Here is a 14988-nt window from a genome sequence, read left to right on the forward strand (position 1 = left end):
TACATTTGTAGGTTAGCAATTACTGTATTCTCGGGACAGCTCAGGACATTTGTAAACAAGAAGAATAATATGAAAGGGTATTTTATCCTTGGTTTAAGAGTTTTCTTGTGCTGGCTGATGGAGGGCAGGAATGGGATTTATTTTGCAAAGGGGAGAGAGAGAGAGAGAAAGGAATGGTGATAGGCAGAATTGAGACAAAGTAGTGAGAATCTGATATTTTGTTTATATCTCAAATGGTGTAATTTCTTCATGATGATATAAAAAAAGGCAAAACAAGAATGGAAATGCAATTAAATTTCATTAGAAGTTTTAATTAAAATTCCAACAATATTAGTCTGGAAAATTGGAGAGAAAAAACAGGATAAATGTATATACAATAAGAGCAGTTGAAATTAAATTTCTTAGAGAAGTTAAGGGATGGCTTAGAATGAACACAATATAAAATGAAATAAAAAAAATAAAAGAACATAAAAGAATTGAAGAGAACATATATAATCAAGAAGGTGGATACCTACCTATAGAAATAACCAAATATAAACCAAAAACTCGAAAGGCTTAGACGTTGGTTATCCATTTTTTACTAAATAATTTAAGGAAATTACAACGTCAACTAGGATATACCTTAAAATAAAGTTTAATATACTTCAATATTTCGGCAACGTCGCATTGCCATTTCCAAGAAACTTAAGAACAAGACGTGCACGCAGGCACAACAAACAGTAAGTGAGGAAGAAGCAGGAAGCTATTATTTCTCCTAAAGTCCTGATGGTGCCCCTCAGCGGGCAATGTTGGTATTCTTGAGCGATTGGGCTGAAGGTCTTCTGATGTAGGTTTCCCAAATTTGAGGCAGTCTCATGCAGCCAAATTTGTTGAGGTTTGGATTGTTTCTTAGGGCTGAAGCTGATTCCATGAAAAGGCTTTTATATTTGTATTTACTACAGTGTATTATCGTGGCTTTCTTCCACTGTATTCTATGGCAGGTATCCAGCGCATGGTCAGCAAGACCAGAGTGGCTGTATTGGTGAAACCAGATGTAGTCCTTGTGTTCTGAAATTATGATATTTGCTGTCCTGCCTGTTTGGTCAAAGCAGGACAGCTTACAGCTGTAAGGGACCTGGTATACATCAGGTAGGTCTAGGGGGGGGAGGTCGGTCTTTAGTAGAGCAGATAAGGGATGCCAATTTTTTATATGGTCTGTAACAAGGAGTTAAGTCATGGTTTTTTAGGATTTTTGTAATTTTAATATATATCCTAGTTGAGTAATTTCCTTAAATTATTTAGTAAAAAATGCATAACCAACATCTAAGCCTTTCCACGAGAATTACAATAATCCATGGAGATAATATCACACGTAAAGCATGCCATTATGGTAAAATGAAGTTAAAGCTATCAAGACAACTGAATTGTCTCACCTTCCTAAAACACTGCCGGGATAACCAGGTAATTCTTAACTGTGTGAAATTCAAGCACTGTTTCTCTTCGCAAAAGGCTCTTCATATTTATAACCGTGCCAGCCAAGCCTTGCTCACAGAAAAAATTGCCACGACTCGCCGTTTCCTGAATGATGCCAACTAAGCTATATAGGCACTCGAAGATGACCTTTCAAGCACCTTAAGCCACGAAATTTGGTCTATTTTATATGACATCTCATGCACTGCAGTGTAAAAAGAATTTAATAAAGTACGAGATCGACACATCAAAAAATTTGAAAATTTAAAAAAGAACTATCTTGAAACCACAACTTCCTACCGAAATGGTAGTCAACCTTTCGTCATTTAGTGTAAAACATGAAGCACTCGACGCCCTCGCACGTGGTCACAACTTCGCCATTGCGCTCAGAAGAATACCTGCTGAAGATATTATGATACGAATTGAACGTGGGATAAGACACCTTCCAAACCACGTCGTCAACGATATTAGACTGGATGTAGCTTGTGTTCTGACCAAAGCTAAACCACCAAAAGCCAACATGCCCAGTAAGGAAATTAAATCTCTACTAGAATTAAAGAAAAACAAGAAAATAGTAATCACCAAAGCTGATAAAGGGAAAGCCACTGTATTGCATCACCAAAAGGATTACACAGGTAAGCTGAAAGGGCTATTATTAGATCAGGCTACTTACCTTCCTATCGAGTACAATCCCACCAACTCACAAATTAGAAAACTCCACAGGCTCCTTAAGGTCACTTCTTGGCCTGTGGAAATCACTAACCCCCCCATATTTTTGGACTCCCAAAAATACATAAGGAAAATGTGCCATTACTTTCCATAGTGGATGGTATCAATTCCCCCACATAAAAACTAGCTAAATATTTGGTCAAAACTCTCTCACACTATACTGGCAACACACCTTCACACAAAAAACTCAGCCCACTTCAAAGCCAGCATAGAAAACCTTACACTCAAACACACTGACATAATGGTCAGTTTTGATGTCTCCTCCTTATTCACAAATGTCCCACTCAAGGAAACCCTAGACCTCATCCGAGCCAAGATTCCATAGCTTCCTGCTTCTTCCTCACTTATGTTTGTTGTGCCTGCGTGCACGTGTCTTATTCTTAAGTTTCTTGAAAATGGCAACGTGACGTTGCTGAAATATTGAAGTATATTAAAATTTATTTTAATGTATATCCTAGTTGACATTGTAATTTCTTTAAATTATTTAGTAAAATATAAAAAATATAAACCTAAAAAGATCTGTATGTATACACACAAGCAGGTCTAGCAACGAAAAAAAAAAAAAAAATCCTCTGGATGTTAAAACAGGCTTATAGTCTAGATCTAGATGCAAAAGACCTTCAGATTTCATAATTAAAATCGGTTTTCAAAGTACACAATACTAAAATTCTCAGATTGTGAAGTTACTACTTGGCTAGAACTTGCTTGAACAGAAACCTTGCTGGAGGAGGGAAGATCCCATTCATATATTTCTTTCACAAATTTCAGGGATTCAGAGATTAAAAAGTGAGCAATTTGGACAGAAAAAAACACATTAGTCATATGTCAAGAAGCTCTAAATTGGTTTCTTTTGCATTTCTTTTCTCTTATCGTATTCATATTCAGGCATCTGTAAAGCCTAATGGAATAATGTGTATGCTTATTCATTTATAGTTCAGGATAGAACTATTTGGTGAAAATTTCAAAACCAACCAGATATCTGGTTTCAAGATCATGCTTAATCTAATTCTCAGCATATTCTTGAAGTCAGAGATTTTATTTGGAGAATTTATTTTATCACAAAATTTAGAGGAATCATTTAATTCATATAAATATCTTGCAATTCAATTTCCTGGATGAAAAAATCCTGCTACCTTTGCATGAGCCTGGCTAACTTACATTTAGTGGAAAATGTTACTATAAACTTTCCATTGCATCCTAGATGGGATTCAAATCCAGGTTAAGACATGAATTTCCAAATAGAGGACTAACAATACGGGCGCAACATTGGTACATATGTAGGTGTCACTATCTGTGATCCGTTAAACAGAAACTGTTTTAGTCTTAGATATCAATATTAGCTTTTCATATTAACCTTAGATACAGCATAAAATTTTTCTTTTAAAATAAAATGAACTTGTACCTGACATGCCATTCTTAGTAAGAAATGAACAACAGAATCAGCATGACTTTTATCTACAGGTTTATTACTATCAGGCCCTGTTTTGACACTTGTAGCACCTGAGGGATTACGTACTCTCTTAACATCTTGCTGAAAGTCACCAGGAGCAGGACGTTTTAACCCCATCATGCCAACATCTGTTGAACACTAAAAACGAGAAAAGGAAATTGACAAATGAGAAAATATTTTGATAATTCAAAAGAGAAATATTTATCAATAACATACAGCCACACATATTTGCACATCAGTATTATCCAAGAAAATCTGTTTATAACAATGAAATTAATATCGTACAAGTTCACTTTTGACAGTGCACAATAACAGGCAATCAAAATGTGATACTATTCTTATTTTAATGCACCAACTATCAACAGATGAAGTTATAATAGTGAAATTCCTAATACCAATTTTTATAATAAACTACAAAAATACCATGATTTAATAGTATATTGCATTTCTTCTGATTCAACACTCCAGATAATCCGAGATTTCATCTTTCTAAAACTAGATCATTACAAGATAGGTCTTATGGAAGAGAATCAGAACATGAATGACGAAAAATCACTAAATGTCGGAGATTAAGCAGAGGCATGGGAATCATCCAAACTACCAGTAAATAAAGACATGGTTCTGTGCACTTCTCAGTACAATGACCAGTGGTCTTTATCCAAACCTAAATAAGCATGTTTACACAGACACCTACTTCTTCGGATATCAATTTTGGAATGATATATTATGGTAGCTAAATTCACTGGTTCACTTTTTTCTTTTTTGGAAGAGATTGCATTAAATCTCATTGTTTTCATTATTTATCTTTCCAGAGCATGTTTATAGTACTAAGTTGAGATATCTAGTTCCAACACTAGTAAATTCATTTCTGAACTTAAAGTAATCCATTATCTTTCACTTAAATGTTAAAATTCCAGGCCCTGAAACAAAAAAACATGACTAGGTAGAGAAATACAGATAAGATTTAAAATTATGAGAGGAAATGTGTTTAATAAATTGGCTACTCCATGTAAATGATAATAAAAAAGGCAGCAAATGTATTGCTGGAATTTATTTATGCACACAGAATGGCCAGTTTATTAAATATGCCTCCTATCATCTTCAAATTTGGAATTTAATACTAATGCTGATGATATGATGGATTCTATATCAAGCAGGTAGACAGATACTATGGAACAGTGCTCTTGTAAAATTCAATGCAGCAATGGGCCAAAAAGATGACATAAGTAACTTTGATGGCATGATTACAATAAGTACATGTCAATACAAGTGGGCAAGTAATGAGTAAGCAGTGCACAATACATAGCCCTCTCCATTAGGCCAATCTTCACCCCCCCCCAACCTTGACTAGTAACCTGTTTCCACAAATACTAAGTAAACCTGCTCTCAGGGGACCCTGTAACCCCTAGAGAGCGCATCCCCTGGGTGGCAGATAGGGGAACCCACCGTGTGTGTGTGTGTGTGTGTGTGTGTGTGTGTGTGTGTGTGTGTGTGTGTGTGTACATGCGCGTGCGTGCGCGTATATATATATGGTGGGGTGGTCCGAATATACTGAATAAGGACTCGTGGACCAACAGGGCCATAAGGGGCAGTCATCTTGATTGTAAGGGAAGCGGCACTCCCATGGACCCCTAGCTGGATCTATCCTCTCCTTCTTCTACTTTGAGGAAGACCCACTTACTTTAATCTTTCCAATAAGGCCTTATCAGCCAACTCTTCTTACTTTTGACCCTTGTGCTATTAGAGTACTCGAGGGCCATGGGGTCTTTTCATTTCTGGCCTAACAACTATGTCCTCTCTATAAACCTTACTATATTTCTTCTATAATCTACCCTTTCCCCTTCAATATACCCTATTCCTCCTATGGGTTTAAATTCGGAAGAAGGCGAGTTCAGAAGCCTTAAGGTAGCAGCCCTACCACTGAACTATTCCATCGTCAGGCTAGTCCCCTGACATGGAGAACATAACCATACTTGTAAGCTGACAGAAAAAGATAATCGGATTGAATCTATGGGAAACGACCCTGGAATGGAAAAGGGAAAACGAAAATGGAAACGACAAAATATAATACACATAGCAAACTGGAATGTAAGAGGAATAGCATATAAAGAAATAGAATTAGACCAGTTATTAAATGAAAGAAATTTTAAAATAGCAGTAATCACTGAAACAAAAAAGAAATTAAAAGGAACTATGAGAACTGAAAATTTTAATGTGATATACAGTGGAGTCGACAGAGACCAAAGAGCACAAGCAGGAGTCAAGATTTGGATTCATAATTCCCTTTCAAAACAGTTAAAACATTATAAATTATGGAATGAAAGAATAATAGAAGCTAGAATAAAAATAGATAGAGGCTATTTAACAATAATTGGTTTATATGCCCCAGAAGAAGGAAGAGAACAGGATAATATTGATTTTTATAATCAGCTACAAAACATATATAATAAAATAAATAAAAATGATAACATAATTTTAGCAGGAGACTTAAATGCAAGAATCGAAAACACGAAAATTAATAATAATATAGGAATACATGGAGAACACACTCTAAACAGAAATGGTAAAAAAATGATTGACTTTGTAGTTTATAATAACCTAAAAATAATGAATTCCTTCTATAAACATAAAGACATACATAAATATACTTGGGCAGCAAGAGGATGGAAATCAATATTAGATTACGTCATATTAAATGAAAAGACATCAAAATTTTCACTAGATGTCAGAGTTCACAGAGGATATCAAATAAGCAGTGACCACTTCCTTGTTAAAATAAAATTAAGATTACCACCTAAATGGCTACAAGTAACAAGAACAGAAAGAAAAATTGAAACATTTGTTTATAAAACTAGACTATTGAATGACACAAATGTACAATGGCTATATGAACAAAAAATTAACCAGTATCTAGATAAAATAAAACAAAATGAAGAAATAGAAATAGAATGGCTTAATATAAAAACGATACTAAATGCAGCAGCAAATGAAAGCTTAGGAAAGACCAAAAAAGTCAATAAAAGAAAAAAACTGAAGATCTGGGATGATACAATCAAAGAAATAATCAAAAAGAAAAAAGAAGCCTATCACAAATGGTTAAGCAGTAAAAGATTAGAAGATGAAATAGAATATAAAAGAATAAGAGCCATAGATAAAAGAGAAGTTTGAAAAAGACAGAGAATCATGGAATAAATTTGTTTCTAATTTAGAACGTGATTTATATAAAATAAGACCCAATGTATATAAGATTTTGAAACACCTAAATGCAGATACCAAAGAAAACATAAAATTAAACACTGAATTGAAATTAGAAGAATTTCTAAATTACTACACAGAATTGTGGACAGACACATATTTTAAAAAAGACAACTGGCAAACAATTAACGAAAATGAAAAGGAAATAACTGAAGAAGAATTAGAAATCAGCCTGAAAGAAACAAGAAACGGAAAATCACCTGGAGAAGATAAGCTAGGTTCAGAACTATATAAATACGCAGGAACAAGATTCAAAGGAAGACTCTTATTATTTTTAAATAAAATTTACTCAACTGGTATCCCCCCAATAGAATGAAAAAAAGCAATTGTGATTCCTATCTTTAAGAAAGGTAATAGAGATGACCCTAAAAACTATAAAGGTATCAGTATACTAAATTCATGTCACAAAATATATAGCAGAATCTTAAATAACAAACTAATGAAATATTCCGAAAACTTTATTCTAGAGGTACAAAATGGATTTAGAAAAGGACGATCGTGTATAGACCCAGCCTTCTGCCTAAAATTAATAATAGAGAAAAGAAGAGAATATAATTTAGAAACACATATTGCATTTATTGACTTTGAAAAAGCATTTGACAAAGTTAAAAGAAACATTATTTAACATATTAAAAGAAAGACAAATATCAAATAATATCCTAAAAGCTGTCACAAGTATATATGAAAATAATCAAATACTAATAAGATTGAATCACGAGCTACCATATACAAGAGAGATAAACCAAGGGGTCCGACAGGGATGTCCCCTCTCAGCAACTCTTTTTAATATCTACTTAAATGAAATAATAATGAAATGGAGTAAAAATTCACATCAAGGAATTAAACTTTCACCTACAGTTAACTTAAACACTCTCCTCTTTGCAGATGACCAAATTATAATTACAAACTCTGAAGATAACTTACAGAAAGCTATTTTAAATCTAAATGAGATATCCAAAGATTATGGTATGATAATATCAATGGAAAAATCAAAAACTATGGCCTTTAAAAGACAAGATCCAGCAAGAACTAAAATAGTATTAGATAACAAGATCTTAGAACAGGTGAATTCATTTAACTACCTAGGATGTATGATCACTTATGAAAATGAAAAAGATATAAAAATTGCAAAATATTTAAAAATAACAGGAGTAATTAACTCTATATTTAAACCAAACCTAGTTCAAAAACAAACCAGACTAAAAGTATACAATACATTAGCCCTACTGGTCTTAATGTATGGAAGCGAAATCTGGACAATAAAACAAAAAGACAAACAAAGATTAACAGCAGCAGAAATGAAGTTTATGAGAAAAACTGCAAAGTATACCCTATTTGATCACAAAAGAAATGAAGATATTATGAAAGAATTAAACCAAGAACCAGTAATTGAAAAAATTAAAAAATATAAACATAAATGGATGGAACACGTTCAAAGAATGAAAACAGAAAGATTACCAAAACAAGCCTTAAAGTACAAGCCATTAGGAAAAAGAAAACCAGGACGTCCTCTTAAACGATTCAACGATGACTTTTAAGGCCAGAACAGGCCATACTAGGCCTAAATCCTTGATACGTATAATGATGATGACTAAGTAAACCTGGAAAGCAAGGGCACTATAAATGCATACCCTTATCCAAATGAAAAAATTGCTGACTAGACACCTCTTAGTCAAGATGTAATGTTTGTCTCAGTGCTCTTTGTTGCAATGTGTTCAAGAGTCTATCACCTCATTCAATGGTCTTACTCTTTAACTCTCTTCTAGATACTATGAAACAAACAGCATAATTAAAAAACATTGCAGATTAAAAAGACATCACAAAGAAACTAACCAAAATAATCCTACTTTGATAACACAGGCAGCTAAAACACAAATGCAGACGTTGTATGTTACAACTTATCAAACCTAGGCCTGAAAATCTATTCCTAAGCAGATTTAAACTTACAACAACCATGACCATCTTAACTGCTTAATTACATTCTGTACAATTTATTATGCTCCAAGAACTCTTTTCATCTGGGATACAATATGAAAATAACACAAACCTAAACAACACAAAAAATAAGTGGAGGATATTAGACTATAAGCATGAAGTCCTAAGAGGGGGTGCCATCATTGGAGGTTGATAGGCAACTTAGGATGTTAGGTGAAAGGTCTAAGAATTACTGTTTTCCAAATCTTGGGAAGTTTTACACAATCATATTTATTAACATTTAGTTGGTTTTTAAAATATGTCACTGATTCCAAAAGAAACAGTCTGTCATGTTTGTATTTGCTATGGTGAAACATAGTTTTTTTTTTTTTTTCCTCGCCATTTGCCATGTGCAATAAGTCCAAGATATGGTCTGCTAGACATGACTAAGCATAAATGTGATGCCATGCCATATAAATTTCTTGTGTTTTTTCACAACTGATGATGTCAAATCTTCTAGTTCCACCATACCTGGAACTGAGTGGAGATGGATTTCATCTTTGGAGAGCAAATAAGGACAGCTATGAGGTGCCCAGGATAAAGGTGACAGCAATACAATCACTGTAATCTTTATGTTGAGAAGAACATGATGCAGGGAGGAATGGTTCCATGAAAATTTACCAAAACCAGTTAATCGAAAGACAGTTTACAGAATGACAATTCATTCCAAATGCAATTGATCGAAAAATAATTCACCAATAATTTTTCAATTAATTTTTTCTTAAATCATCAAAAAAGTAATTTTCATGCAAACTATTGTTTAAAAGTGTTCGGAAACAATATCTAACTTTACTCAATATACAGACAACATATGTAAGTAGTCACTGAGATGTAATAATTATTTTGTTGTATTTTAGAACAAATTTCCTGTAAGTATACAACTGTTTTATTGTGTTCATAGTGATTTATCTCTAGTCTACATATTTTGTTGTAATTTTTTCACAACAACAATGGCCAGATTGAAATCAAAACTGACAAATATGAATAGATCTTAACTATAAAATTTCATTAAATTTCATCCAGCAAGAGCAGAATTACTAATATCATTTCAAAAGTTCTTTACGAAAATGTTATAATAAAAGTGATCCAGTTGGAACCAAAAGTGAACTGAGCAGATGAAAACACAATTCAGTCATTCTTCGAATTCCACTAATTCAGAGAGTTATTATAATATATAAATTTGTCACATTGTCCCTTTGTTGTCCCAAATATAACTGAACTGAAAAATTGAATGATTTGATAAATTTTTGTAAAAATTTCAAATACCAAATCTGAGTAAATTTTATCCTATATAACTGGTGGGTGTGTGTGTGGGGGGGGGTGCTTAAGGGTCAAAGCTCTATAACTGAGAGGAGACCTCCACATATTCTTTAAAGGAATGCGGAGAACCGACCAGGGCTTCTGACCTAATGTCCAATCCTCACCTTCTCGTGGTGCACCCTGTTGGGTATCTACTTGGATGAACGAACGAGGATGGGCTGGCAATTTGGGATTTAGCTGACCAAATTGTATTCTTATTGGTTAAACCAAAATAAAAAAAATGATGGTACAACATGACAAAATTTCATGCCGGCTGGGGCATCGCCCGGTTAAACAAGAACCCCGTTGTTTTCGCCAGGGAACCAGGGCAAACAGCGAAAAGTCAGCTACTGGAACAAATCTAAACACAAACCCCAACCCAACATCACCAGAGTTAAAGATCGGTACTATCAACGTAAGAAGCCTGAATGGCAAAGAAATGGAGCTAGCTGAGGAATTAGATAAGTACCAGATCGACATAATAGGGGTGACTGAAACAAAAAAGACAAAAACTGGTGAGATCTTTCTGAGCAATAAATATAAAATGTTATATTCAGGCAATGACAATCAAGGAAAAGAAGGAGTAGCCATAGTATTCAACACAAAATACGAGGCTAATCTTCTTGAATGGCAGTCAGTCTCAAGTAGAGTAATGTGGGCAAATATGAGAATGGGGAACTGGACAATGAGACTTATTTGTGCCTATGGTCCCACAGAAGGTTCTACTAAGGCAGAAGTGGAGGAATTTTTTGAGGCTTTAGAGAAAGCAACTGACACAATGAAAAATGAAAAGTTGATCCTTGTTGGGGTTCTAAATAGCAGAGTAGGAAATGATTGTGAGACATACAAAAATATTATGGGAAAATTTGGAGAAAGGAGCAAAGCTAATAACAATGGCAAATATCTGTTGGATTTCTGCTCAGGACATGGACTGGTTATTACTAACACCATGTTCCAACATAAAAATGTGCACAAATTCACATGGAGAGAAGAGGCTAGGAATAAGAAAAATCTCATTGACTATGTTATTGTTGATAGTGATGTTTTCTCCCTGGTGCAGGACACCAGAGTGTACAGAGGATTTGAAATTGGAAGTGATCACTATTTTTAGTCTTGAGCAGGATAAAATTGAATTTCATATTGAAAAGAATAACATGTAAGAAAGTTTTAAAGCGAATAAAAGTTGAGCAACTCTCAGATGTGAACTGTAGACTAAAATACACAAAGATTATTGAAGAAAAAATGAAAGAGTTTGAGAACAGGAACCAAACCTTGGAGATTCAGTGGCAAGCCTTCAAGAAAACACTGATTGATTCAGCCAGAGAGGCATGTGGTGAGGTTGTATGCAAGGATAGAAAAATCAGAACTCCCTGGTGGACACAGGAAGTTAAAGAGGCAGTGAAGGAAAAGAAGAAAGCATATCAAAAGTTCCTGGCAAATAATTCAGCTTGTGCTCTTAGAGAATATAGAGACAAATGCAAGAATGCTAAACACTGTGAAAAACTAGCTAAACAAAAGTCATGGGAGGATTTTGGCAAGAATATAGAAAATAAATATCAAGAAGGTGGCAAAATATTCTGGAGGTTGTTGAAGAAGCTTAGGAATGGAGGAAGGAGTGCTGTAAAGGGAGTTAGAGAAGATAAAGGTGACATGAAAACTGGAATAAAAGATATCCTTGAAGTAGGGAGTAATTACTTTGAAAAACTGCTAAATGAAGCAAGCAGTGATGACAGCATAGTGATAAAAAAACACTGACCAGGCATGCAGGCAGGAATACATATCCATACTTGAAGTAGAAAAAGCCATCAAAGGCTTGAAATGTGGAAAGGCAGCTGGAGTAGATGATATTCGACCAGAAATGCTGAAGTATGGTGGTATAAGAGTCTTACAATGGCTGCACTGCATAATTCGGAAAGCCTGGACAGAAAGACGAATTCCCAATGATTGGAGTAGAGCTCTCATAGTACCCATATATAAAAAGGGAAATAAAACTGAATGTGAGAATTACAGAGGTATTTCCCTACTGAGTGTTCCTGGCAAAATCTATGCAAGTATACTTGAGAAACGGTTGAGAAGAATTGTGGAAGAAAAGCTTGGTGAAGAACAAGCTGTATTCAGGCCAAACAGAGGCTGTCAGGATCAGAACTTCACTTTACGACAAATAGTCGAGAAAGCATGGGAATATAACAAAGATCTATTTAAGTTTTGTCGATTTGGAAAAGGCATATGATAAGGTGCCAAGAGAGAAGTTATTCAATACGCTGCAGTTATATGGTGTCAATGGGGCATTATATCAAGCAATACTTAGTCTTTATTTGAGTTTTAAGTCAGCAGTTAGAATTGAAGGAAGTACAGGAAGATGGTTTAATGTTAAATCTGGTGTGAGACAATGATGTACATAATCCTCTCTGTTATTCATTATCTATATGGATCACATTATGAAGGAAAGTGGTATTAAACATGATATCAAAATTGGAGATGTTAATGTCAGTTTTTTGCTTTATGTGGATGATGTTATACTTCTAAATAAATCCACTACAAGTCTGCAAGATTCTCTGACTAAATTGAATAGCTGTTGTAATAGATATGGTATGAAGGTCAGCAATAAAAAGACAAAGACAATGAAAATAGGCAGAATCATTGAAAATGTCAACTGTGTTGTGAATGGAGAACCTGTGGAACAAGTAAAACACTTCAGCTACTTAGGCACGATTTTTACTGAAGATGGTAAATTAAATATAGAAATAGACAACAGAATCAGCAAAGCTGGTATGGTGGGAAGTCAATTGAATAAATTCATATGGAATAAGAAAGAAATTAGTCGGAACACTAAATTAGCTATATACAAGACAGTGTTCAAACCAGTTTTAACTTATGGATCTGAGAGCTGGGTCAGAAGTAAAACACTTGACCAAAGACTAGAGACTGCAGATATAAGAGTCCTGAGAAAGATTAGAGGCGTGAACAGATGGAATCAACGGCAATATCATATTAAAAATGAGGATATTAGGAAAGAACTTGACATTGTCTGCATCCAGGAATGCGTTAGCAGAGCTAATCTCAGGTGGTATGGTCACCTAAACAGAATGGCGAAGAAAGATTAGCAAAACCAATGTTCTCTGCCAGGTTGGTAGGAAAACGACCCGTAGGAAGACCAAGATATAGGTGGATTGATACGGTACAAAGTGCCTTAGACGATAGAAATATAAGATCTGATAATGTTGGAGTCTTGACAAGTAACAGACTGATTTGGAGGAAAATTGTAGATAGGAAGTTAGTAATGATATAATTTTTTCATGTAGTACTATCATATCCTGTACACCCCTTGTGGGTACATGGCAGGAATTTGATGATGATGATAACTGGTGTGTATGTATGTGTGTAACATACTAGTAATAATAGAGCCTCCATAGTGCAGTCAGTATAAAAGAAACCCATTAGTTGAAAGATTTCGATTTGAATCCTGTCTATGAGGCTATTAATTATTATCAGTCTTCTTCAGCTGAAGGCGAGTTAGCAGGCCTCATACACAGATGGCAGGGTTTTTTTCCTCCAGGAAACAGGCAGACCAGTCTCATGAGCACACATATTTACAGACACTTATTGGACAAGAAAGAAAATAGGAAACCATGTTGTACTATAATTATTCCCTAATAATAATGCACCTACTATCAAATAATAATAATTAGTAGTGATAATAGTAATAGACGCCTTTAATTGGGAACATTAGGATTCCATGCGATAAAGTATTCATGTCGATATAAAGATATTTTGCATAATCTTTTCAGGGAATATATTGCTAAGCTTCAACTGCATCACAAGTTAATCCAATAAAAACTAAAGTTCTTTTGATAAATACACTTCATATCTTATAATTCATTTTTCAATGAACTGTTCGTTCAATGATTTCTTGTTTCGATGAATTGTATTTTCAAGTAATTGCCATTTGATGAATCGCTTTTTGATCATGTTTTCAATTTATTGCATTTCAACGAATTGCTTTTTGATAAACTATATTTTTGATTTTTTTCGAGGAAATGCCTTTTGATTAATTAATTGCTTTTTTGATTAACTGTTGTTTGATGGACTGTCTTTTGATTTATGGTTTATTCGATAAACTGCCCAATATTGAATCACAATTTACTTAGTAAATTGTGATTCAATATTGTTTTTTGTGAATTTTCTGGATACTGGAAGGAATCTGATAATTCCTCCCAGGAATCAAGTATTCTTATAATTTTTGTGGCATTATAGCTTCTGAACAGGGAGATGTGATGAATGAAGGAGTTTAGATATGATAAAAGTTTGGTTGGAACAGAAGTGGGTAGTTCTGTTAATTAGGGTTTTTATGATAACACATTGTTTGTTTGGGAAGAATGAGGAGGGATAACAGAAGATTTGTGAATAACTGCCTTTGTGGGAAGGTATTCTGTAAATTGAAGAGGAAAAGAGGGAAAAAGTACGATTAAACTAATTAGAAAAGCCATACTACTGTTATTTTCTTTTTCTACAGAAAAGAAAAAAAAAAAAATTATGAAGAATTCTACGGTGTTGGCTGTTGAGGTGGAGAAAAAGTTGAATCTAATGTCTGAGCCAAGTGGCCAAATGGAAAATACATCATCAATTTATCTTAGTCATACAGAAGGTTCTTCAATAAATGCAATATCAAGAGGATGTTTTCCAAAATAATCTATGCAGAAATTACCTAGGGAAGAGACCTAACTGTTGAATCTTCCATCTGTTTTTATATGGCGCTTTTTCAAGTGAAGTCAAAGAGATCAAGATGATATAGGAGAATATTCACCATAAACCAAAGTCAGGAATAACTGACC

At 34.2% G+C, this 14988-nt stretch overlaps 1 protein-coding gene across 1 annotated transcript in view; it reads right to left on the reverse strand.

Annotated features, from left to right (window-relative positions):
* Nipped-A (Transcription-associated protein Nipped-A) overlaps positions 1 to 14988 on the reverse strand; it is a 936100-nt gene that overhangs the window by 380113 nt on the left and 540999 nt on the right. Inside the window, exon 39 of the mRNA XM_090393977.1 lies at positions 3581 to 3766. Within this exon, the coding sequence (XP_090250103.1) occupies positions 3581 to 3766 (186 nt within the window). The remainder of the gene's footprint in view (positions 1 to 3580; positions 3767 to 14988) is intronic.

Source organism: Typopeltis vanoorti, chromosome 6, assembly GCF_054136105.1.
Source record: "Typopeltis vanoorti isolate ZY-2024b chromosome 6, IOZ_Tvanoo_1.0, whole genome shotgun sequence".
Lineage (NCBI taxonomy): Eukaryota > Metazoa > Arthropoda > Arachnida > Uropygi > Thelyphonidae > Typopeltis > Typopeltis vanoorti.